Genomic DNA, 27,355 nt, shown 5'->3' with positions numbered 1-27,355 from the left:
CAACATCCTCAACACCCCCAAACACCCCGGACCTCAATCTGTTGCTCAGCCACCTCCACTTGCAGCAGGATCGTGCTCAGAAGGAGGAACCAAGGGAAGTTTGCAGATTGGTGCTTGTAAACGCCCAGCTTCAAGTCAGAAGAAACCAACATGCATGGTGTACAGTAGCATCGTGGTTATGTTACTGGACTAATAATCCAGAGGCCTGGATTAATGATCCAGGGATATGAGTTCAAATCCCACCACAGCAGCTGGGGAATTTAAATTCAGTAATTAAATGAATGAAATAAAAAGCTAGTATTGGTAATTGTGACCATGAAACTACCGGATTGTAGTAAAAACCCATCTGGTTCACTAATGTCCTTTAGAGAAGGAAACCTGCCGTCCTTATATATGTGACTCCAGGCCCGGAGCAATGTGATTGACTCTGGAATGGCTGAGGAAGCTTCTCAGTTGAACCAATACCACCACGAAGAAGTATTGTGGACTGCAGCGGTTCAAGAAGGCGGCTCCCCACCACCTTCTCAAGGGCAATTAGGGATGGGCAATAAATGCTGGCCTTGCCAGCAACATCCTCATCCCGAGAATTTTAAAAATGTGCCATTTTCTTAATCACACCTTTGAGGTGGGACATTATCACCTCTCGCCCACCTGGTAATTTTCCAGCTCCAGGTCAAAAGAAACCAGCACAAAATGACTGTCTTTCTTTTTTATCTTCAATACTTTTGACACGTCACATCTGGAGTAGAAACATAGAAGATAGGAGCAGGAGTAGGCCATTCGGTCCCTCGAGCCTGCTCCGCCATTCAATGAGATCATGGCTGATCATCCAAATTCAGTACGATAGCAAAATACTGCAGATGTTGGAAATCCGAAGGTGTCAGGCGAAGGGGAAGGGCTATTTGGGGTGATAGAGAAGTGGACTATGGTGTCTCGGAGGGAGCGGTCCCTACGGAATGCTGAAAGGGGAGGGGAGGGGAAGATACGTTTGGTGGTGGGTGCAAGCGTAGGAGATGTAACACCTGCCCCTATACCTCCCCCCTTCCCACTGTCCAGGGCCCCAAACACCCCTTCCAGGTGAAACAGTGATTTACTTGTACTTCTCGCAATCTAGTATACTGTATTCGCTGCTCACGATGCGGTCTCCTCTACATTGGGGAGACCAAACGCAGATTGGGTGACCGCTTTGCGGAACACCTCCGTTCAGTCCGCAAGGGTGACCCTGAGCTTCCGGTCGCCTGTCACTTTAATTCACCGCTCCATTCCCACTCGGACCTCATCGTCCTTGGCCTCTTGTATTGTTCCACGGAAGCTCAATGTAAACTCGAGGAACAGCACCTCATCTTCCAATTAGGCACTCTGCAGCCTTCCGGACTCAATATCGAGTTCAACAATTTCAGATCATAACCTCGGCCCCTATTACATTTTTTCTTGTAATTTTTCCACTCCTTTCCCCCCCTCCCCCCTTTCCTTTTGTTTCTCTCTCACACCTGGCAGCTATCTCTTGCCCTGCCAGTACACTTCACACCTAATCTCAGCCTATTACCATCTCGTCTAGCTTCGAATACCTTTTATTGTCTCTTTTACTGCTTTTGTTTCTTTTACTTCTTTTGTCCGATCGCAGCCCTGCCTTCGATCTATTTTCTTTTCTTTCCAGTTTTGAAGAAGGGTTTGACCCGAAACGTCAACTCAAAATTCACTCCACGGATGTTGCCTGACCTGCTGAGTTTTTCCAGCGTTTTCTGTCGTTAATCCAAATTCAGTACCCTGTCCCTGCCTTCTCCCCATATCCCTTCATCCCTTTAGTAAAGGGAAGTGGAATGTTTGGAGAGGGGCAGATGTTCAAAGAATTTTAAATAGCTAAACGAGTAGATTATTTGATTAAAATAAAAACTCCAGAAGATTGTGCATCAAGTGTCTTTACTAAAAGTACACATTTAAAAAAATTACATTGTACAAAACTATAAGATTTAAAACACCCTTATTTCGAATACAAAAAATCTTCTGTTCTTTTAAAAAAAAGAGAAAAAGGAAAATAGGGAAATAAGGAATCCAGAGGGTGACTTGTTTTTCGTTCCGTAATGATCGATTCATTAATATTGCATCAACGTCCCATACAGTGGCAGTGTGTACAGGACAGAGCAGAAAGAGACCAGAGGGTCGGCAAAGGAGTCTTTGTTGTCAATGGCAACTCTCCGATTTGTGTCCTCAAACACCTAGAGAGAGAGAAAAGATAGGCTCAGTGTTAAGGTTCAGGACTAAACAGCCTGGAAACGTTGGAACTGTTCTATTTATACTAAGTGGTGAATTAATCCACTATTCCTTCCCGGCTGGGGCTGTGGGATCTCATTAACACACGCGTGTCACCAGCAAGGGGCTCCTTGTGTTAAAAGTAGCTGGTTCGGTCAGGCTGGATCACAAGAACAATGCACAGACACGCCTGGTGTGGGTCACACTGCAATGTCGGAAACACTACAAGAAGATTTCTTTCAATTCTTTCTCTCTCTCACATCCTAGTAGAGTTTAGCTAAGACAGGCTGCCACAATCGAGGCTGCCCCTGCAATACAGTCCCGCCCGAGTCCTGCATTGTTCGACACGCCGTCTTGCAGGTGAGAGACTGAATTGCTTGCTATTGGCAGAGGGGAGTTCTACCAGTGTCCTTGCCCCTGGGCTTTACTGTGTGTAAAATGGCTGTTGCGCCTGAATAGATAACAGTGACTGCACTTCAAAGCGAAGCACTTTAAGATGTTTCTGATATTTGTGATAGGTGTTATATAAATCTAATCCTACTTTTCTTTGAAGATTACCAGCTTTTCTTTTTTGCCCTGTATATCTTTATAAATATAATAATTTCTCCCCCCGCTGCAGTGTAAGATATGGGAATCCTCATAAAATGGACAATTCTGGCATGACAATAGAAAATGGCCCTGGGCAGTGAGTGAAGAGTCGCTGCAATGTTCAGACAACTAATCCGAATGCTAGCCCAGGCCCATTAAACGGTGGAATAAGCACTCTCAGTGCTAACCACTTAGCTCCTGCCGAGTTCCAGCTTCATTGAGGACTTCAATGTCTCGCTGTGTTACTGTCCTTTAACCTACTGCGGACTATATTATTCTATATGTAGCAGTGGGTGAGACAGGGAGAGGCAGATGTCAGTGGACCATCCCCTGTTTATTGTTGCCTGGGCCCTAAGCTCTGGGATTCCCTCCCTAAACCTCTCCGCCTCGGCAGTGCAGGAAAACGCTGTAATCAAGGGTGCCTCCAGATGGTTGGGTTTCCTTTTTGGTGAGAAGATAAATCGATGTATTTTCTCCCAAAGCACCTGAACTCTTTGCTCTACAGCCCACTGCCTAGATGGGAACATCACCGCCAAGGTTCCTCAACCTCACCTCTGAATCAGCCTCTGAGAGATACATGAAATTCCCAGAAACAACGTTGAAGATTTTATATTTAAAACGACACATAGATGAGCCTTTTCACATTCTCACCGAGTGATGGTAGCACTCCCAATTGGTTTTAGAGAAGCTGAACTGTCCTTTCTTTATCTCCCCTCACCTCTCCTGAAGCCATCGAGCGCCTCACTGGGATACCATTCCTCGGTTGGTGACCACCCTTAGGCACTTTGCACAGTATTCAACCCTGGACCATAGATGCTGATTGTGGGGGCATCAGATCCGAGTGCAATCCTGTCCCCACACCAGCAGCACTCACCGTATAGTGGTCAGGCAATGGAAGCTGGACAGACCTCCCCCTCCCTAACCTAGGAACACCGAGCCCACTTGTAAGACACTGTTACACCTCGCCCAGTACATCACAGCCATAGTTCTGTACCACAAGACTCCCATCACATTCTGGCAGTGAGGACTGATTACTAACTGAGCCATTTTTTGCACCAAGTCTCGTTCACCCATCACCCCCTGTGCTCGCTGACCTACATTGGCTCCCGGTCGGGCAACGCCTCGATTTAAAAATTCTCATCCTTTTTTTCAAATCCCTCCATAGCCCTCGCCCCTCCCTATCTCTGTAACCTCCTCCAGCCCCACAACCCTCCCTGTTATCTGCACTCCTCCAATTCTGGCCTCTTGAGCATCCCCGATTTTAATCGCTCCACCTTTGGCGGCCGTGCCTTCAGCTGCCTGGGCCCTGAGCTCGGGAATTCCCTCCCTAAACCTCTCTACCTCGGCAGTGCAGGGAAACGATGTAATCAAGGATGTCTCCAGATGGTTGGGTTTCCTTTTCGGTGTGAAGATAAATCGATGTATTTTCTCCCAGTGCACCTGAACTCTTTGCTCTACAGCCCACAGCCTAGATGGGAACATCACCACCAAGGTTCCTCAACCTCACCTCGAATCAGCCTCTGAGAGATACATGAAATTCCCAGAAACAGCGTTGAAGATTTTATTTTTAAAACGATACATAGACGCTGGTGCATTTCCACCAAAAGTTCTTCATCCTCAGCTACCATCCACTAAAGCAAATCTAAACTGACAGAAGCATTGAGGAGCTGGGTAGAAATAGCTCAATCTACAAACTACCCTGTCACAACTATTTTGAATCTCTCTTGAACTGTAGTGTTCTCATTGTAAACGGAGTTAGGAAGGTGGACAAATACCTGCCCGAACAACCTCTTGTGTGAGTTGTCACCAGGCCTGTTTCTTTTAAAATGTCAATCTAGTAGGTTGAGACTCTGGTTAGTCACCCTTGGGACCTAGATTCCTATCCAGCCCACACTGATGAGTAAAGGACTCCTCTTTCTCAATTACATCTTATATGAATGAGTCTGGGCAGGTCTCAAGCCACCCACAGTGAGCACACAGCACAAACAACATCACCGAGAGTGCCCATGGGCTGGCTGTGTGGGAAATGGAAAGCAAGACTGTTACAGTAGGGTTTGGGGCTCGGGCACATGGTTGAGACAAAGTAGAAGAACACGGTTTCACACTGCTGCATCTGTCAAAATAAACCTAAGTTGAGTTTCTATGGTGAGCGGTCCCTCACTTCCCCCTCTCTGTAGACTCTGATCACACTTTATCTCATCCATTTATGAGCACACAACAACATTCAACTATAAGTAACTGCCTTTGAAACATCTTATGAGCCTTTTCAGCTTTCCCCCTCCCCTTTTTTCATTTTCTGTGATGCATGGCTACATTCCAGGTGTCAATTTGATGAATAGAACATTCTTGATAAATTCATTCAACCCCCCCATCCAGAGCTCATTGTGTTCTCACAGCTGCAGGGTTCCAGCAATATTCGAGTGTCTCCGGTTATTGCTACTAGGAATCCCTGTTGTTCTGTGTGAAGAGAAATGGATTTATACCCGGTAAAGACAATTCCCAGGTAGATATGAGGCTCCTCACAGTTCTTTACATTGAAGATGACAGTCGGTTGACAGTGAGTTAGTAAGGCTATGTGACTATGAATGCCCAATAACTCAGAGGCACATCTGATGTAAATGAGTTACGAGAGACTTTCACAAAGTGTCGCATTTCAGCTCCGGCAGTAACTCAAACCCAGGAGCTTCCATCTTCGATTTTCACTCATCTGATCTTGAAGAAGTGAAACTGAAAATGACCGTCGTAAACCATTTTCTACTGACCCATCGCCTACCACTGTGTGTTGTCTCCCACATAGCCAATCAAACACTCCCAGGGCAGGTACAGCACGGGTGAGATACAGAGTAAAGCTCCCTCTACACTGTCCCATCAAGCACTCCCAGGGCAGGTACAGCACGGGTTAGATACAGAGTAAAGCTCCCTCTACACCGTCCCATCAAACACTCCCAGGGCAGGTACAGCACAGGTTAGATACAGAGTAAAGCTCCCTCTACACTGTCCCATCAAACACTCCCAGGGCAGGTACAGCACGGGTTAGATACAGAGTAAAGCTCCCTCTACACTGTCCCATCAAACACTCCCAGGGCAGGTACAGCACGGGTTAGATACAGAATAAAGCTCCCTCTACACTGCCCCATCAAACACTCCCAGGGCAGGTACAGCACGGGTTAGATACAGAATAAAGCTCCCTCTACACTGTCCCATCAAACACTCCCAGGGCAGGTACAGCACGGGTGAGATACAGAGTAAAGCTCCCTCTACACTGTCCCATCAAACACTCCCAGGGCAGGTACAGCACGGGTGAGATACAGAGTAAAGCTCCCTCTACACTGTCCCATCAAACACTCCCAGGGCAGGTACAGCACGGGTTAGATACAGAGTAAAGCTCCCTTTACACTGTCCCATCAAACACTCCCAGGGCAGGTACAGCGCGGGTTAGATACAGAGTAAAGCTCCCTCTACACTGTCCCATCAAACACTCCCAGGGCAGGTACAGCACGGGTGAGATACAGAGTAAAGCTCCCTCTACACTGTCCCATCAAACACTCCCAGGGCAGGTACAGCACGGGTTAGATACAGAGTAAAGCTCCCTCTACACTGCCCCATCAAACACTCCCCGGGCAGGTACAGCACGGGTTAGATAGAGAGTAAAGCTCCCTCTACACTGTCCCATCAAACACTCCCAGGGCAGGTACAGCACAGGTTAGATAGAGAGTAAAGCTCCCTCTACACTGTCCCATCAAACACTCCCAGGGCAGGTACAGCACGGGTTAGATACAGAGTAAAGCTCCCTCTACACTGTCCCATCAAACACTCCCAGGGCAGGTACAGCACGGGGTTAGATACAGAGTAAAGCTCCCTCTACACTGTCCCATCAAACACTCCCAGGGCAGGTACAGCACAGGTTAGATAGAGAGTAAAGCTCCCTCTACACTGTCCCATCAAACACTCCCAGGGCAGGTACAGCACAGGTTAGATAGAGAGTAAAGCTCCCTCTACACTGTCCCATCAAACACTCCCAGGGCAGGTACAGCACAGGTTAGATAGAGAGTAAAGCTCCCTCTACACTGTCCCATCAAACACTCCCAGGGCAGGTACAGCACAGGTTAGATAGAGAGTAAAGCTCCCTCTACACTGTCCCATCAAACACTCCCAGGGCAGGTACAGCACGGGTGAGATACAGAGTAAAGCTCCCTCTACACTGTCCCATCAAACACTCCCAGGGCAGGTACAGCACGGGTGAGATACAGAGTAAAGCTCCCTCTACACTGTCCCATCAAACACTCCCAGGGCAGGTACAGCACAGGTTAGATCGAGAGTAAAGCTCCCTCTACACTGTCCCATCAAACACTCCCAGGGCAGGTACAGCACAGGTTAGATAGAGAGTAAAGCTCCCTCTACACTGTCCCATCAAACACTCCCAGGGCAGGTACAGCACAGGTTAGATAGAGAGTAAAGCTCCCTCTACACTGTCCCATCAAACACTCCCAGGGCAGGTACAGCACGGGTGAGATACAGAGTAAAGCTCCCTCTACACTGTCCCATCAAACACTCCCAGGGCAGGTACAGCACGGGTGAGATACAGAGTAAAGCTCCCTTTACACTGTCCCATCAAACACTCCCAGGGCAGGTACAACACAGGTTAGATCGAGAGTAAAGCTCCCTCTACACTGTCCCATCAAATACTCCCAGGGCAGGTACAGCACAGGTTAGATAGAGAGTAAAGCTCCCTCTACACTGTCCCATCAAACACTCCCAGGGCAGGTACAGCACAGGTTAGATAGAGAGTAAAGCTCCCTCTACACTGTCCCATCAAACACTCCCAGGGCAGGTACAGCACAGGTTAGATAGAGAGTAAAGCTCCCTCTACACTGTCCCATCAAACACTCCCAGGGCAGGTACAGCACAGGTTAGATAGAGAGTAAAGCTCCCTCTACACTGCCCAATAAGGCATCTGAGGTCCAACCTCAAAAGATTGCCACCTACTGCACCAGTGTGGCACTGTTCCATTTCCCACATTAGACACCCTGTGGCCATTATTTTTGAGATTGCCAACGTAGTGCCATTTAATGCTGAACAAGGGACAATTTTGCTGTCTGGGCCCACATCCATTGAGAATTGAATGGAGTCTTCCCAACTGCATTATACTTAGGGCCCTCACAGTCACCAGATAGAAGAATCTTTCACACCATCAGAGTTATCCAGGGTTTCCCCACTGATGCACTGTGTGGTACGGATACTGCAGCAGGCAGACCAGGTTCAATATCTGTTTTGTTCTGAGTTCACTGATCTCAGTCAGGCAAGCAGTGAAGGCACCAATATCTGCCTCAACATTCCTGGGTTACAGAGGAGAAAATAAACCAGCCAAGAGCCCTGTTGCTGGTCGCTATCCAGCCACCCCTGCTGAAAAGTACAGGAGTGTTGGACATCAGCGATGGGGTAGCCGACTGATGATCAAACGTGTTGAATGGACACTTGCGTGATGTACCGGGGGCTCTCGCTGATGGTGGAACCTTACACTGTTGTGGGCTTCTGTCAGCACATGGGGAAATGAGGGGGGTGTGGGAGGGAGGGGTTACTAGGGTGACTTCATGACATCCAAACCCTACATGAATTGTTTTCTTTCTTAATTTAATTGAGCGTCTCTCTCATTAATATTGCTACGGCCACCATTTTGTAATTGGGGCCTCTGTTTTCTTATTCGGTCTTGGCCTCTTCGGCTGACTAACGCACTTTGAGCCTAATCAGGCTAATAAGTTGTGTCAGATTTCTTGATTAGATTTACTGTTGAAGCCTTTGAAAAAACATTCTTTCTCTCCTGTGAGTGTGTTGACAGCTATAGAGGCATCCTCCGCTGCACTCATCCAATCAAATCATTGAAGACTGATGGTGGCAGAGGTAGGGTGATAAAACAAGATGTGAAGAGAGAATCTTCTAGCCCCCTATAATACAGGACGACAGAACATGGGTCGGTGCCTGCCATTCATCGCAACTTGAGTTCCCCAAATTAGTCACGATGTACCTAATGTTTCTCCTATTGGGAGAGGGAAATTCAGAGCGTTAGTTGCCCTGGACCTTGCTCCCAGACAAACCCCAGGCTCCAGCTCTAGACAGGCCTTGGCTGAGGCCTTTTGTGCTAATCACTGGCCCAGGCTGTTGTCCAAGGATTGGATGTGATATGGAGAAGTCCAACGAGGGAGAGAAAATTGATTGAAAATGGAGTGGAATAGAAAACATAAAGTGACTCAGTAAGAGAAACCAAAACGCAGTGAATTATTGTTTAGAAAAAACACACTTACCATTTCTGCCCAGTCCATCAATGTCTTAATGTAAAAGATGATTTCCATAATAAGAAATATAGTTAAGGATCCCCTTTAGATATTGTTTGTGCTGATACAGGCATACATTGCAATGGTATAAAGCACTAATCCAATTAAGTACAGTTCTGCCCATGGTACGTGTATGTGGAGGGTCCAATTCCTTTTAGAAGTGCACATCAATCTGAGATGGGATGAAAGAAATTGAATATTTGGGGAGTGGGGAGGGGGGAGGTGGTGGTGGGTGGAGATGGGAGAAGTGGTTGCTCAACAATCTTGATGAGAAGTCAGTTTGTCCAATCCAGTTGTACAACATGACTTGAAAGTTTCTGGAAGAAAGAGAGAAAATGGAAGAGTTAGTGTGAACCCTCAGTGCTGAGCTGTGTGCAAGGCCTTGGCAATAGGTGAGAAAAAAACAGTGAATTCTTACAAAAAAAAACAAATTAACTTGGATCTCCGCTGTTGTAGAATATTACAGTGGGACATGTCAGCAGACTGGCTGAGGTAAGGGCTAACACTGGCCTTTAACCTCTTTCATTCCGGGTTTGAATCCAGCTCAGTCTGGTGGGATGAAAGCTTTCTCTCCCTACAGGCTATGTGGATTGAGTCTGGACAGGGTCAACCTAGTTCCTAGTGGGTGTTCGTGTATGGCTCAAACTGCCCATAATTTGAAACGTTCACTCAGAGGCCACAAGGATGCCCTGTACGGGAGGCGGAAGGCTCGCTCTGGGCGAGTAGGAAATGTTCTTTTGAGGTTAGGTTAAGGCACTTTGTGAAAGACTCATGTTGGGATACAATTCTACGGGTGTCTTCTGATATCTCACACAAGTGTCCATATATCACCTGAGTCTAGACATTATCGATAGTCTAGATAACTATGAACAGCATCTTAATTCCACCCAATCCTGCTCTCATTCAGCATCCACCCGTGCGCACTTTTCAATAGGAATCACTGATCAGGAGCAGGGACTCTGGCTGATTTCCTTCTCCTCCTTAACTCCGAGATGTTGAAGCCAATTCTAGCATGTTTAGCATTGGTCACCGACCAAGATCAGATAACTCAGCACAGAGCAGATGTCGAACATGGATCATCCAGATACACGTGAGCAATTGGACAGTGAATTAACTTGGGGAAGAATCACATTTGCTCCTTAAGAGGCTGTGAGTCCATGGATGCTGAGTGAGGATTGTGTTTTGTTTTTATTGCTGATTTATTGCAGAATTCTAGACAGGAGAATGTATGTTGACACAAACTCTACATAGGATTACACAGGATATACGGCACAGAAACAGGCCATTCGACCCAACCAGTCCATGCCGGCGTTTATGCTCCACTCGAGCCTCCTCTCGTCTTTCCTCATCTATATCTATCAGCATAACCCTCTATTCTCTTCTCCCTCATATGCTTGTCCAGCCTCCCCTTAAATGCATCGATACTATTCGCCTCAACCACTCCCTGTGGTAGCGAGTTCCACATTCTCACCACTCTCTGGGTAAAGAAGTTTCTCCTGAATTCCCTATTGGATTTCTTGGTGACTATCTTATATTGATGGCCTCTAGTTTTGCTCTTCCCCACAAGTGGAAACACTCTCTCTGTATCCACTCTATCAAAACCTTTCATAATTTTAAAGACCTCTATTAGGTCACCCCTCAGCCTTCTTTTTTCAAGAGAAAAGAGACCCAGCCTGTTCATCCTTTCCCGATATGTAAACCCTCGCATTTCTGGTATCATCCTTGTAAATCTTCTCTGCACCCTCTCCAGTGCCTCTATATCCTTTTTATAATATGGCGACCAGAACTGTACGCAGGACTCCAAGTGTGGTCTAACCAAGGTTCGATACAGGTTTAGCATAACTTCCCTACTTTTCAATTCTATCCCTCTAGAAATAAACCCTAGTGCCTGGTTTGCTTTTTTTATGGCCTTGTTAACCTGTGTCGCAACTTTTAGTGATTTGTGTATTTGTACTCCGAGATCCCTTTGTTCCTCTACCCCACCCAGACTCGCACTCTCCAAGTGATAAGTGACCTCCCTATTCTTCCTACCAAAATGTAATAGCTCACATTTATCTGTGTGTAACTTCATTTGCCAATTATATGCCCATTCTGCAAGTTTATTAATGTCCTCCTGTAACTTGTTGCCGTCCTCCTCAGTATTGACTGTCCCGCACAATTTGGTGTCATCCGCAAATTTAGAAATTGTGTTTTTAATTCCAAAGTCTAAATCGTTAATGTAATTGTGACCAGCAGTGGTCCCAGCACTGATCCTTGTGGAACAACACTACCCACCTTCTGCCACTCTGAGCTGTGTCAACACCCGCAGTCAATATATCTTCGCCCTTGTCGTCCTTCTTGCTTTAATCCCGATTAGTTTAACTGGTCGAATGAAAATTTCCTGGTGACATTTATAACCTGCAGCTAAAAAAATTACTGCTTATAAAAAATTATATTAGCGGCCAGCGTCTGCCCTTTCAGTGTGGGTGATAATTGTATTCTAATTGCTTGGCCATATCACGCTAATTAGTATTTGTTTTCAATGTGTGTACCGGCTGTAATCTGTTGCAAAAATAACCTTGTTTGTGAATCATGTAAATGTAATCTTCAGTAATTATCACTATGGACTGTATCGCATGGTCCTCCAGTGGCCTACTGCTCAGTCACCCAACCTGTGGAGGCTGGGCCCTGGGGGTGCAGCCCTCAATGTCCCGCCCACTCAGTCTGATTAATGCTCATATTTCCCCTTCGCTGTTCGTCCTGGTTGGATTTTGTGAGCCTGATGGTTCAGGAAGGGCTGTTCTTGCCGCTGATGTCTCATTGGTGGATCGACCGGACTGTGTCAGTAGGAGCAACTTGAGATACCTGGGAACAAATGGGAGCCAGGCTTGAAACTTTCCACATGGCTTCTGAGGGTTTCTGGGACACACCTGCTGTCCAAAGACAAAAAACTTGGACATCCCAAGCCCAGTGAGTATTGGGTTGCTAACTCAAACTGAACATATTCCTGGAGGTTCTATCACGAGACCTTCCACCTCCTACTGTCCTGATCCAGTCAAGCAGCCTTTTCCCATCTCCAAAATATAAATAATAACCAGAAGTATCAAAAAAATGGGGAAAAAACCAATGTTTTAATGCCCCAATGATTTCTCCCCTGGGTTTCCTCACAGCAGCGTCCAGGAGATTAATCTATAATTCCTGGAAACTCCAGGGCAATCCTGGAGCGTTGGCAACCCTAAGTGAGTAAAGGCATTGCTCAGTCCTGTACTGACCATTCCCCACCTGTGCTGAGTTAGCTGGTCTCAGTTTGTGTGCTACATCTGGGTTCAGTGCACCGAGACTAAGGAAGCAAAAATAAATCAGCCTCGGTTGCTGTTCCTGATCATGGGGGCCATGATTAGGTGAGGACAGAATCAGTCTTTGTCACTCTCCAAGGTCGGATAGCTTGCTGACACACACACACACACGAAGAATGACACTCGCGATTGAAGAACAGTCACTTGGGCTAGATACCCGAGGGCTGTAGACACCTGTGGGCACAACCATCTGGCAGCTAGAGTCAGTGTCTTCAGGAGAGGGAGGGTAAAGTATTGGGGGAAAATAAATGGTGCATTTCTGTGAGTGGTGAATTTCTCCATTTGCTGCTTGCCCTGATCATCGTTTTTCGAGATTATGAATGGAATCCAAACAAACTGTTCACTGTGGTGGTGAGGTTCAAACACTGGGTGAAGCAAACCTCCGCCCCTGTGCTCGCTGACCTACATTGGCTCCCAGTCCGGCAACACCTTGATAAAATTCTCATCCTTGTTTTCAAATTCCTCCATGGCCTCGCCCGTCCCTAACTCTGTAACCTCCTCCAGCCCTATAATCCCCCTAGATCTCTGCGAACCTGGCCTCTTGAGCATCCCCCGATTTTAATCGCTCCACCATTGGCGGCCGTGCCTTCAGCTGCTTGAGCCCTAAGCTCGGGAATTCCCTCCCTAAACTTTTCTCCTTTAAGATGCTCCTTAAAACCGACCTCTTTCACCAAGCATTTGGTCATCTCCCCTAACATCTCCTTGTATGGTTTGGTGTCATTTTTTTTTGTTGCTAACGCTCCTGTGAAGCACCTTGGCACATTTTATTACATTAAAGGCGCTGTATAAATGTAAGTTGTTGTTGAAGAGGAGAGTCGGTGAAGATTTGGGGCTTTGAATGGGTTACCAGGGAAGCCCGCTGAACAGCCTGAAGTCTACTCTCACACACGGGCACTTTCCACCAGGAGTGACTGGACAGTGACCAGGACATGGGGCCATGGTGCTGCGGGTCAGGGGATTGTTGCCAATTGCATTCTTGCTCCTTCCCCAGCTGAGATCACTAACTGAGCACAGACTGGAGGTGCTACCTGGGGCGTCACCTCCCTACAACACCAGATTGTGTTCGCTCCAGTACCTCATCGATTAATCCAATGGCACCAATCGGGAAGGTAAGAGCCACATTTGTCGGGAGGCGCTCTCTCTCTTTCTGCGCAATGTACGTAAGCCTGTGAAATGATAACTTTGAGCACAGCCTCTGTAACTAATGAAAATGAAAAGACTGAAGCTCTCTTCGCCTTGTAGAACAGGATGCCATAACTGATGTCAGGTTAGAGTAAGCGTGGGTTAATGAGTCCATTAATGCAAAATCAAAGGCCAAATTGCACGAAGAATAATTGCTTAAACTCAACTGAAACCCATTTATTAAAATGGTCATAAAACTATTTTCCCATGTTGTTTCAGAGGCGATGTCAGTATTGTATTAATGTTAATTATGAGCTGCCGGCTGGCTTTTAATTCACCGTCTGCTACTGAGAGCAGAGTTACTGCCCATCATTGGAGATCTGTTTGTCGAGTCAGCCTTGTCTCTAAGAAGAGCTCCCAGTTTCCCCTATTGTTATTGGTCTGAGGGGTTGATTTTACCCCCTCCTCCCGGTTGAGATTTCCGGGAGATGCTGCGATTGGTTACCACACTGTGCTCTGTCACCTCTGGGGCAGGACGCCTGAGTTTGAATGATGACAGTGGCTACATAAATTGGAAATGTGTCCCATTCCCCAGAGTTGGCATCGCTCAGTTTATAAGCAGGCTCCCGTTTTGTTCTTTTATCATCAGCTCGTCTCTCCCTCTGCAGCCACGTTTCCTGGGGTTGGTGAGGCTTCAGACCTCACAACACAACAACAGCCACAAAGAGGATAGCTCCTGTGCACCATTCTCAATCTGCCTTCCTCCTCTGGGGTTGTCCGATTCTCATGCATATTACATTCCTGAATCTATGAGCACAATTCTACCGACAGACTCTTCATATTTAACCTGCTCTCCTTAATAGCTTCAGAAAAGAAGCTGACGTTAGAGAGCAGCATGGCCGTGTATGGAGACAATGTTTGGTCAGAGTTCAAACCTGCTGCCTCCTGGAACTCTCAAGGCTCAGGTCAAATGCTTCACTGCCATTCGCCTGTTCAATCAGGATAGGGGTCAATTGAACAGGATTCTCACTCCCGTGCGTTATCTAATGACATTAGAACTTGTGTTCGTGTGTCAGCATTTGTGTAAAGGTAAAAGATAAATTAGGAACACGATTTCCAAAATAAACTGTGAACGGGGGGCAAGCAAAAGGCAAATGAGGTCAGCAAATTCTAGTGCAATGGTTCAGGCGTGGCGCGCCCTGCGGAATGGGATCATGTCTTTATCTTCACTTTCCTGCATTAGCCAAACTCCCTGGAATCTGTGATGCAGCGGCATTACTCTATGAATAATGAGCTTCGATGGGCTGACTGGAAGCCCTCCCTGGGCTATATGACTGAGCATGGCTATAATACCCTCCCATGGTCAAATGGCCCGGTGACACTCAGTGGAGGCGGGGACATGAAGATTAGCCTCTTGGATCAGACGGTGAACGGAGATCCCACCGCGGAACAAGGCCAGACCTTCAGGAGAGGAGCAGCAAATGGGGGTGAGTGAGGGGGAGGGGGCGGGAGCTGAAACATATAAAAGGAGCATAAAAAGCGAAGTAACAACAGAAAATGCTGGAAAAACTCAGCAGGCCAGGCAACATCCGTGGAGAGAAATGAGAGTCGACGTTTCGGGTCGAAACCCTTTTTCAAAACTGGAAAGGAAATGAAATAGATCGAAAGGCAGGGCTGGGAGAGAACAAAAGAAGTGAAGAGACATTAAGAGGTATTCAAAACGAGACGAGGTGGTGATAGGACAGTGGAGACAAAAGATGGCTCAGGTTAGGTGTGAAATGTTCTGGCAGGATGGGAGACAGTTGCCATGTGGGAGAGAGGAAAAAAAGGAAAGGGGGCAGAGGGAAAAACCAAAACAAAGGGGTGGATAAAAAATATAAGTAAAAATGGAATAGGGGCTGAGGTTATGATCTGAAATTGTTCTGAAATCTGAAAAAGCGAAGCTTTGATTTGACAGCCTGCCAATTATCATAAAGGAGGGGGCGGGGGAGAAATACTTGAACAAAAATGGAAAATGAACGTGCACAAACCTTGCCTCAACACAGCTTAGTCTATCCAAGATCAGCACCGTTACCTCAATAAAATTTGGATGGTGTTGGCCTCAGGTGTGAAGATGGATGACATCAAAGCTTAACATCGCCTCGCTCCATTGGCTCCATGTTATCTTCCCCAGTCTGCATTACCCGGGACTCTGGAAAAGATGGAAGTCTTCAGTCAGAGAAAGAAAACCTGAGGTTCGCACTGTGAATTTCGATTGGAAGAACAGTACTTTATACGTTAAGCGAGGTTGAACAAGGAAGAGAACTCCTCTTGAGATTTGCCGTCATGGTTTGCTGCCCTGTCGGTGGTGACTCTCTGAGGGACAGACACCACAGGCGCCAGCCACCCCCTGCTACCTGGTTCATGGCCTTTCTTAATGGGTCAGCCTTGGCAAGCTGCACAACTGTAGCAAGCACGGCAGCAGGTTTGATCCTAAACACAATCCAGTTGCACAGGTCATTTCAAACAGGACTCATCGGATAGGGATCGGGAGCAGGAGCCCTGGAGCGGAGATATTTGGGGAAATGGGGTTGTGCCAGGCATTGGTTGGGACAGGGCAAGCCTGAGTGGCACCGAGTCTGTGATGTGGTAAAATCCCACTCTTTGGAGTTCTGTGCTGTCATCTGAGCTTTTCATCATCCCTGTGAAGAGATGTATTAGTCGATGTATTGACGTGTGAAGGAAGAATATGGGAAAAGAACTTGCTTTGCTTGAATCCTCCTAAACTGTAATCAGTAAAGTTGTGTGGAGGCAACAATTAGTATTGAAATCTAGCTGTAGATTGTTGTCTTTACTGCCTGGTTGTTAATTCTGGCCTGGCGGACTGTGCACTGCTAACAGAACGCACGGGTTTCCTATCTCTTGCACTGGGTGCAGGCAGTAAAGGTGGAAATCCACCCTGGTGTGTGCGTCCTGAGCGGAGCGGGTGTCATTGCACCCCGAGATCGGAAATCTGCCCCGGTAATGTCTCAGGAGGGATCTTATTTGGGGTTATGAGTGAGACAGGGGTAAGACAGACAGAGGGAGAAAAGAAATGAGAGCTGGAGCAAGGAGATAGAGAAACAGGGAAAGGGGAGAGAGCAAGGAGATAGAGAAGGGGAGACAACGGAATCAGAGAAGTTTGCAGCCTTGACAAAGGTCTATCAGCTGATCCAGAAGGGGAGATAAAGAAGAAAAAATTGATATGCATCTCTCCACTTCACCTGACGAAGGAGCAGCGCTCCGAAAGCTTGTGATTTCAAATAAAACTGTTGGACTATAACCTGGTGTTGTGTGACTTCTTACATTTGTCCACCCCAGTCCAACACCGGCATCTCCACACCAAGAAAAAATTGTAAGAGACAAAAACGAGTTGAATTTCTGCTGGCGATTCTCCTGATAGCTCCTGGTAATCTGGGATGGGCGGGACTGCTGGGCAGAGCCGTGGAAATCCCAGAGAAATGGCAAACGCCAGTTGCGCTGTTTTTCCGGGTTTCGACAGAACTTGCGCCGATGTTTTGGCAGATAATCAGGAGAACCTCTGCGGAAATTCAACCTCAGGGAGAGAGTGTGAGGAGACAAAGAGACAGGCAGATTGAGGAGAGAGAGAGAGGCAGATTGAGAAGTGATTGGGGAGAGAGACAGACAGATTGAGAAGTGATTGAGGAGAGAGACAGACAGATTGAGAAGTGATTGGGGAGAGAGAGAGACAGATTGAGAAGTGATTGAGGAGAGAGGCAGACAGATTGAGAAGTGATTGAGGAGAGAGACAGACAGATTGAGAAGTGATTGAGGAGAGAGACAGACAGATTGAGAAGTGATTGGGGAGAGAGAGAGAGAGACAGATTGAGAAGTGATTGGGGAGAGAGAGAGAGAGATTGAGAAGTGATTGAGGAGAGAGGCAGACAGATTGAGAAGTGATTGAGGAGAGAGACAGACAGATTGAGAAGTGATTGAGGAGAGAGAGAGACAGATTGAGAAGTGATTGGGGAGAGAGAGAGAGAGACAGATTGAGAAGTGATTGGGGAGAGAGAGAGACAGATTGAGAAGTGATTGGGGAGAGAGAGAGAGAGACAGATTGAGAAGTGATTGGGGAGAGAGAGAGAGAGACAGATTGAGAAGTGATTGGGGAGAGAGAGAGACAGATTGAGAAGTGATTGAGGAGAGAGACAGACAGATTGAGAAGTGATTGAGGAGAGAGAGAGACAGGCTGGATTAGGGGTGGGATTAGGTGGATGGACATGGGGTGGGGTTGGGGGATGGACATGGGGTGGGATTAGGGGTTTGATTAGGGGCTGGACATGGGGTGGGATTAGGGGATGGATTAGGGGCTGGACATGGGGTGGGATTAGGCCAGCGTCGGAGGTTAAACCAAGGCTCAAATGGCACTGGCACAACCTTGGCAGAAATTCTAGCATCCTCCGATGTGTGCTGGCGGTGAATTTGGAAAACTAGTGTCTGATTTACATTTTAGACATTTTTTAAATGCCCTCTCAAAACCCTGGCCCAAAACTACAGAAGCACCCACGTTATTCCTCAACTCTCAGCTACTCCCCTCTGGCAATAGCTTCCCAATTATTCTGCATTGGTCCAGGGTACCAGATGGACACTTGATGGACACTTTCCAAGCTTATTGCAACTAATTCTTTACAGTTGTCAGATTTTCATCATTGGATTGACGCTACTGCAATACTTCAGGGCAGAATTATTCCAACTCACAATTCCATTGTGGTTTAAATGACTCAAAAGGAAACTAAAACACATTCTAACCAATGTATATATTTAGCAACACCGTGAGTTCTTTTCAACAGAAAGAATTAGGTCAGTTCCACAGGGTTTATAAAAATAATGGGATTCTTTTTTTCCACCTCTAATATTCTCACTTGCTGTCCTGACTTGTGCTGGTCCGAAGTTCCTCACCCCAGTGGTCAGTCTACACGCTGAGCAGACATGGCGAGTGTTGGCAGCTGATCAGCCAGATGGGTAGAGAGCTGCCATCACTGCTGCACTTGATTCAGACCCTCTCCCAGCATCCGCACACATACATTACCCGGCGAGAGTCACTGGGCAGCGATCAGCAACAGGACCCCCGGCTGAATGTTCCTCCCCACCCCCACCATCCCATCCCAGGGTTAATGAGGCCAATTACTGCCACTAGAGGTCAGGTCAACTAATACAGCTCAAACCCTCAGCCTAGACACACACAGACCCAGACACACACAGGCCCAGACCCTCAGCCTAGACACACACAGACCCAGACACACACAGACCAGGCCCTCAGCCTAGACACACACAGACCCAGACACACACAGACCCAGACCCTCAGCCTAGACACACACAGACCCAGACACACACAGACCCAGACACACACAGACCCAGACACACACAGACCAGACCCTCAGCCTAGACACACACAGACCCAGACACACACACACCCAGACACACACAGACCCAGACCCTCAGCCTAGACACACACAGACCCAGACACACACAGACCCAGAACCTCAGCCTAGACACACACAGACCCAGACCCTCAGCCTAGACACACACAGACCCAGACACACACAGACCCAGACCCTCAGCCTAGACACACAGACCCAGACCCTCAGCCTAGACACACACTGACCCAGACCCTCAGCCTAGACACACACAGACACAGACACACGCAGACCCAGACCCTCAGCCTAGACACACACAGACCCAGACCCTCAGCCTAGACAAAAACAGACCCAGACCCTCAGCCTAGACACACACAGACCCAGACACACACAGACCCAGACCCTCGGCCTAGACAAACACAGACCCAGACCCTCAGCCTAGACACACACAGACCCAGACACACACAGACCCAGACCCTCAGCCTAGACACACACAGACCCAGACACACGCAGACCCAGACCCTCAGCCTAGACACACACAGACCCAGACCCTCAGCCTAGACACACACAGACCCAGACACACCCAGACCCAGACCCTCAGCCTAGACACACACAGACCCAGACACACGCAGACCCAGACCCTCAGCCTAGACACACACAGACCCAGACCCTCAGCCTAGACACACACAGACCCAGACACACACAGACCCAGACCCTCAGCCTAGACACACACAGACCCAGACACACACAGACCCAGACCCTCAGCCTAGGCACACACAGACCCAGACACACACAGACCCAGACCCTCAGTTTAGACACACACAGACCCAGACACACACAGAGCAGACTCTCAGCCTAGACACACACAGACCCAGACACACACAGACCCAGACCCAGACCCTCAGCCTAGACACACACAGAGCCAGGCCCGAAGCCTAGACACACACCGACACACACACACACAGACCAGACTGTCAACCTAGACACACACAGACCCAGACACACACAGATCAGACTGTCAACCTAGACACACACAGACCCAGACACACACAGACCCAGGCCCGCAGCCCAATGGAGCTGGATTCCTGGCTAAATTTTCCTTCTGCAGTGACTTCATGATCGCCTCATCTCTGATCAGTTAACTCGGCAACTGTTGTGTATCTGGACTTTCAAAAGGCATTCGACAAAGTGCCACATAATAGATATGTCAGCAAAATTAAAGCCCATGGGATTAAAGGGACAGTGGCAGCATGGATACAAAACTGGCTAAGGGACAGAAAGCAGAGAGCAGTGGTGAACGGTTGTTTTCCAGAGGGAAGTATACAGTGGTGTTCCCCAAGGGTCGGTATAACACGAAATGTTGTAAATAATGAGAAGGATAGTAACAGATTTCAGGAGGACACAGACAGACTGGTGAAATGGGCAGTCACATGGTCAATGGAATTTAACACAGAAGTGTGACATGATGCATTTTGGAAGGAAGGGTGCAGGATCAGAGAGACCTGGGGGTGTGCGTACGCTAATCTCTGAAGGTGGCGGGACAAGTTGAGAAGGCTGTTAAAAAGCACACGGGATCCTTGGCTTTATTGATAGAGGCAGAGAGTACAAAAGCAAGGAAGTTATGCTAAACCTTTATAAAACACAGGTTAGGCCTGAGCTGGAGTATTGTGTCCAATTCTGGGCACCGCACTTTAGGAAGGATGTCAAGGCCTTGGAGAGGGTGCAGAGGAGATTTACCAGAACGGATCCAGGGGTGAGGGGCTTCAGTGATGTGGAGAGACTGGAAAAGCTGGGGTTGTTCTCCTTAGAGCAGAGAAGGTTAAAGGGAGATTTTATGGAGGTGTTCAAAATTATGAGGTGTTTTGATAGAGTAGACAAGGAGAAACTGTTCCCACTGGCAGGAGGGTCGGTAACCAGAGGACACAGATTGAAGGTAATCAGCAAAAGAACCAGAGGGGAGAGGAGGAGAATGTTTATTTTATGCAGAGAGTTGTTGTGATCTGGAACGCGTTGCCTGAAGGGGCGGTGGAAGCAGATTCAATAGTAACTTTCAAAGCAGAATTGGAGAAATACTTGAAGGGGAAAATTTGCAGGGCTCTGGGGAAAGAGCAGGGTGAGTGGGACTAATGGAGAGCTCGTTCAAAGAGCCAGCTCTCTCTCTCTATCTTTGTCTCTGTCCCTCTCTCTCTCTCTGTATAAGATTCTGAGGGGGCTTGACAGGGTAGATGCAGGGAGGATGGTTCCCCTCATGTGGGAGTCTAGAACTCGGGGGCACAGTTTCAGGATAAAGGGTCGCCCATTTAAAACGGAGATGAGGAGGAATTTCTTCTCTGAGGGTCGTAAATCTGTGGAATTCTCTGCCTCAGAGAGCCGTGGAGGCGGAGTTATTGAATAGATTCAGACGGAGGTAGACATATATTTTAACTACTCGGGAGTCGAGGGTTATGGGGAGCGAGCGGGAAAGTGGCGTTGAGACCAAGATCAGATCAGCCATGATCTTATTGAATGGCGCAGCAGGCTCGAGGGGCCGAATGGCCGACTCCTGCTCCTATTTCTTGTGAAAAAGCACAGGCACGATGGGCCGAATGGCATCATTCTGTATAATTTGAACATCACAGAGCATGAGCTGAAAGTCGGAGAAGCCAACTGGCCCAGCGGAGACAGGCTTTTCTTTGAGTCTGTCGGCAGTGGAAAGGTTAACCCCTTGGGCTACAATTTACGATGGAAATCATTTCAGTCACACTGACTGCCCCGAGCTCTGATAAACACAGTCATGATTCATTCGTAAGGCTCAGCATCTGACGAGCTTTTTAAAGCTTGTGATTTATGTGGGTAACTAAAATGTAGTTTTCTAAGTGTTTAAATCTCCCACATGAATTACAACCATTAAAGTAATCCCAAAAAGGAAACAGGGCAAGTGAGCGAATCACAATCATTGATAACACCGTAACCAGGTCAAACTTTAATGTTCACCCACCTGATTGGTTAGGAAAAGCGGCCTTTGGAATTGGTTTCCAGCCAATCATTAACTCAACTTGACTTACGTAATGGGCAGCAGAATGATAGACCGAAGGAAAGCTAGGCGAGATTTTTTCGTAAAGGTTAAACCGGAAAATATTGGAAAAGAGAAACAGGAGAAAAAGAAATGGCAGGAATTAAGGGGGAGAAATTCGGTGTCGCCCGTAACGTCGCTGGAATTAGCGTCCCTCCGCCTGAAATTCAGTTGTAGCACCTCAGGCAGGAGGCGGGGCACTCCTGGAAACACTCCTCCTCCTTCTTGGGGCGCTACAACTGAATATCGCGGCGCTACGTGCAACAGCGCCACATAGCGCCACGTCATTGCAGGCCTCTCTCCCCTATTTAAAGGGGAGAGGCCTGGTGCTGCGAGCACCAAGGCCCTGCTGGACCACCGGGGAGTGGGGTGCTGGGCTGAGCGATCGCAGCCGACACCACGAGGAAAAAAGGGGAAGGGGGCAGGTGCTGGCAGTTGGCCCCAAAAAAATGGCCACCCGACACCTTCGCCTTTTACTAGCACTACCACCCTGACCCTGATGTCATCGCCGGCGGTGCAGCGCCGCAGAGCGCTCCCGGATACACTGGTATTAATCTTCCAGAATTCCCTAGATTCTAGAACAGTCCCCAAGGATTGGGAGGTAGCAAACATAACCACATAACCCCGCTATTTAAGAAAGAGGGCAGAGAAAAAACGGGGAACTATAGGCCAGTTAGCCTGACATCAGTAGTAGGCAAAATTCTAGAATCTATTATTAAGGACGTAGTAACAGGGCACTTAGAAAATCATAATATGATTAGGTAGAGTCAACATGGTTTTATGAAAGGGAAATTGTGTTCGAGTTTTTCCGAAGATGTAACTAGTAGGATGGATAAGGGGGAACCAGTGGATGTAGTGTATTTGGATTTTCAGAAGGCATTCGATAATGTGCCACACAGGAGGTTATTACACAAAATTAGGACTCATGGTATTGGGGGTAATATATTAGCATGGATTGAGGATTGGTTAATGGACAGAAAACAGAGAGTAGGAATAAACGGGACTTTTTCAGATTGGCAGGCTGTAACTAGTGGGGTACCGCAAGGATCAGTGCTTGGGCCTCAGCTATTCACAATCTATATTAATGACTTGGATGAAGGGACTGAGTGTACTGTATCCAAATTTGCTGATGATACAAAGTTAGGTGGGAAAGTAAGCTGTGAGGAGGATGCAAAGAGGCTGCAGGGAGATATAGACAGGTTGACTGAGTGGGCAAGAACATGGCAAATGGAATACAGTGTGGGGAAGTGTGAAGTTACCCACTTTGGTAGGAAAAACAAAAAAGCAGAATATTTTTTGACTGGTGAGAGACTGGGAAATGTTTACACTCAGGGACCTGGGTGTCCTTGTACACGAATCACTGAAAGTTAACATGCAGGTACAGCAAGCAATTAGGAAAGCAAATGGTATGTTAGCTTTTGTTACAAAGGGATTAGAGTATAAGAATAAAAATGTCTAACTACAATTATACAGGGGCCCTGGTGAGGCCACACCTGGAGTACTGTGTACAGTTCTGGGCTCCTTACCTAAGGAAAGACATACTTGCCTTAGAGGGAGTGCAGCGAAGGTTCACCAGACTGGTTCCTGGGATGAGGGGATTGCCCTATGAGGAGAGATTGAGTAGACTAGGCCTATATTCCTTAGAGTTTAGAAGAAGGAGTGGTGAACTAATTGAAACATATCAAATTCTTAAGGGGCTTGACAGGGTTAATGCTGGGAAAAAGTTTCCCCTGGCTGGGGAATCTAGAACACGGGGTCACAGTCACAAAATAAGGGGTCAGCCATTTAGGACTGAGATGAGGAGAAATTTCTTCACTCAAAGGGTTGTGAATCTTTGTAATTCTCTACCCCAGAGGGCTGTGGATGCTCAGTCATTGAGTATATTCAAGACAGAGGTCGATAAATTTTTGGGAACGAAGGGAATTAAGGGATATGGGGATAGTGCGGGAAGGTGGAGCTGAGGTAGAAGATCAGCCATGATCTTATTGAAGGGTGGAGCAGGCTCGAGGGGCCAAATGATCTACTCCAGCTCCTATTTCTTATGTTCTTATGATTATTCTGATCTATGTTTTCATCCGCATTCTTTCTTTAAACCAGTCCATGCCCCATTTCTCCTCTCAATCAGGCATCTGTATCTTATTCTAAGTTGTTCCTTTGAATTTAAATTAACTAAATGTGGCTGCCTTTTTATGTATTGTTGAAGATGTTGGTGTTCAAACTGAGCATCGAAGGCTTCGACTAGCTCATAAAGAACAGCTCCTTCACCTGGTCCCCGCCACACAGACCACGGGCTTCCTCAGCAGAAGACTACCTGCTGAAATCATCAGCTATCCATCAACCCGGCCCCTTCCTCGAGCGAGGTAAGAAACCGAGGGGGAAAAATTTGGTTGGTTAGTACCTCCCGTTAGCGTCTCCGGGGGGCGCTAGGAACTTAGCGCCCGAGCGCGGCGATTTTAGTGGCATTCGTTTTGCGGCATCACTAAACACTACAGCTACGATCTGCGCCCGCAGATCATGACGTCAGTCGAGCGTGCATCGCCCTGGTAGCGCCCCGGACCGGATATTGAGTCGCGCCCCCTGCCTTAGCGCCTGCCACTAGCAACGACAGGTAGAGGGGAACGTTTTCAAGTTGGGAAGGGGCTGCGGGAGCGCTATTTAAAGGCGGGCGCTTCCTGCCTTTTCTTGTCAGCAAAAGTTTTGGTACACGCAGGTTGAGAGGGAGAGAGATGTCTCGAGAGATAGTAGCGCCCCAAAATGGGCGATACCCAATTTCCCCCCACCCCGAGAGTAAAGGTCAAACATTGCAGTTACTCATCCACCGGCAGCCGGAATAAAAACTCCTATTGGCTGAAACAAAAAGATCAACGCTGGAAAGAGTCAGCAGCTTCTGTGGAGAGAGCGGGGCATTTAATGTTCTGGGGCAGATCCTTCGACAGAACATGAACAAATTACAGAGGAGCCGCATTTAAACAGTAACGGAATGAAGAAAGGGGGAGGGAAAAACACACGTGCATGCACACGCACATTTTTTGCACCTACGCACGCACACAGGATCTGTTTAAATGGAAATCCGGAGGTGGTTAAATGGCTGAAGTGATATTAAAATGAGACGATAGGAAGCATAATGAAAGAAATTAAAGACATTTCTGGAGACTGTGAATAGCGGAGATGGGACCGAGGGTTCCAGCACTTTCAGGCTGTATTCCAGATTTGCAGCATTTGTTTTATGCCCAAGACAAACAATCTTGCTAAAGATCTCCCTCCCTCTCATTATTTCTACATATATCTTGTAGATACAAAAGCCTTGTATCTAAAACACATCAGATAGACACTCTTCAAATGTTTTTACATATATTATGTATATATATTTTTTTGATACCTTGACGTGTGACATTTGCTGGCGGTGAATTTGGAAAACTAGTGTCTGATTTACATTTTAGACATTTTTATTGTGCCCTCTCAAAACCCTGGCCCAAAACTACAGAAGCAACCACGCTAACCCTCAACGCTCATATAAATGGAAGAAAGACAGGCATTTCTTGCTGGTTCTTCTGATCTCAACTACCTGGCCTTTCCCCACGGTCAGCTGTATCGCGGCAGCTACACATCAGACTACCTGTGAGCAACACTATGGAAGATCAACTCATGTTACAACAATTGGCAGAGTGGCTAGAATCTTTCCTTTACATGTAATCGTCAAAGAACTTTGGGGTTTTGTTGACGTACTACCTTGGTCTTTCCCTTGAACCTCCTTCAAAGACATTGGGGTTTCTTTCTGCAGGTCTACTGTCCGAGTTCTCCTTCGTTTATGAGGGGTTGTATCCCCCGTGGGAAAAGATGGGCTTTGAGTGACAGAGACTTTTTCATAGTCAGTAGTTAAAGCCACAGCCAAGGTCTCTTTGGTGGTGTCTGTCAACATTTCCCGGACGTGCTCCTCCAGGCTTTCGGTCAGCTTTGAGCTGGATTGTGGCATGGCCCCATTTTGACTTCCATTGGTCTGTGAATAGACATTACTAACCTTAGTCTTGTGTTCCCCAGTGTTATTGTAGACCTTATACCTGATCATAAGGATGATGATAAAGACCAACACAGAGGCCACAATGATCCCACCAATGATGATGATCATGGTCCCACCAAGGAACTGGGTATGCATGGACCGGCACTGCGTATATTCCCTCTCTGTGGTGAACTGTACACAACCTACAGCCCGAGTAGCAGTCAGGGTGGTGATCCCATCATCATAGACAGCCAGGACACACAGGTCGTAGTCTCGGCCAGCAACCAAGTCTTTCACAAGGAAGGTTTTGCTAGAAGATGGAATCATTCTGTAAGACAAATTAATGTGTGTTAGCAACTGTGACCATGTGCACAAGTACAACAACAACTTGCATTTATTCCGCACCGTTAACGTAGTAAAACGTACCGAGGCACTTCACAGGAGCGATTATCAAACAAATTGTGATACCAAGTCACATATATTAGGACAACCTACCAAAAGTTTGGTCAAAGAGATGAGTTTTAAGGAGCATTTTCAAATGAGGAAAGAGAGGTAGAGAGTCAGAGAGGTTTAGGGAGGGAATTTCTGAGCTTAGGGCCTTGGCAGCTGAAGGCACAGCCGCCAATGGTGGAGCGATGAAACAGGATTTCTTGACATGTAAAGACATTTTCTCACATTCATTGAGAAAAGCCATTGCCCAGTCAGACGTTAGAGTCTCCATGATCCACACACACTGATCTACAACTTGCCAAAGGCAGGGTGTTAACGCACGACACGAGAGCTCCAACATGTTCCACCAGAGGGGTCATTGGATGGACGTTTGTACCTAATTGCCCATAACGGTGAATTAAAAAAAATACATTTATATTGCACCTTATCATGTTACCAAAACATTCACACAATGTTGGAGCACAATGGTTATTGTTAGGTAGGAAAACACACCCTTCTCCACCAGCAACCCGTGAAAAAATGTCGAGTTAATATGTTTTTGGTAGGATTGTCTGAGAATAAGAAAGGGATGTTGGCCAGGAGAACTCCCTTCTTGAGATCTTTAGTGCACACTTCAATCATAGCACATCATCTAACAGACAATACCTCGTACGATGCAGCCCTCTCTCAGTACTACACTCCAGTGCTGTGGGGCTTGACCCCTAACCTTCTGGCTTAGGAGGTAAGAGTGCTGCCAATGGAGCCAAGCAGCTACAGAGTCTCCATTCTCTGTCTCATGAGGTAGCTTTCCTCTGGCTGTAATGTGTAGTGGCATCAGGATCCTAGTGGGGAGATAT

At 47.2% G+C, this 27,355-nt stretch overlaps 1 protein-coding gene across 1 annotated transcript; it reads right to left on the bottom strand.

Moving 5' to 3' along the window:
* Nucleotides 1–1,903: 1,903 nt before the first annotated feature.
* Nucleotides 1,904–26,485, bottom strand: LOC147096638 (leucine-rich repeat and fibronectin type-III domain-containing protein 5-like). The gene is made up of 4 exons (XM_085973184.1): nucleotides 25,802–26,485; nucleotides 15,699–15,815; nucleotides 9,138–9,484; nucleotides 1,904–2,216 (listed from the first exon to the last, which is right to left on the bottom strand). The coding sequence occupies exons 1-2, from the start codon at nucleotides 26,394–26,396 to the stop codon at nucleotides 15,748–15,750; spliced, it is 663 nt and encodes a 220-aa protein (XP_085829310.1). The 5' UTR covers nucleotides 26,397–26,485; the 3' UTR covers nucleotides 1,904–2,216; nucleotides 9,138–9,484; nucleotides 15,699–15,747.
* Between the last annotated feature and the right edge of the window lie 870 nt (nucleotides 26,486–27,355).

The sequence above is a fragment of the Somniosus microcephalus genome, chromosome 34 (genome assembly GCF_052327205.1).
Source record: "Somniosus microcephalus isolate GS21.2 chromosome 34, FLI_Smic_1.0, whole genome shotgun sequence".
Taxonomy (NCBI): Eukaryota; Metazoa; Chordata; class Chondrichthyes; order Squaliformes; family Somniosidae; genus Somniosus; species Somniosus microcephalus.
The sequence above is the reverse complement of the archived record's forward strand: the minus strand, read 5'-3'. Positions and strand labels throughout refer to the sequence as shown.

Bases quoted from the DNA above. Each gene is read 5' to 3' on its own strand.
- LOC147096638 (XM_085973184.1), bottom strand. From the start codon at position 26,396: ATGATTCCATCTTCTAGCAAAACCTTCCTTGTGAAAGACTTGGTTGCT. The intron at 15,816-25,801 runs GTAGTACGTCAA...CATCTTTTCCAG, and splicing joins GGTTCAAGGGAAAGACCAAG to AGTCCCGGGTAATGCAGACT.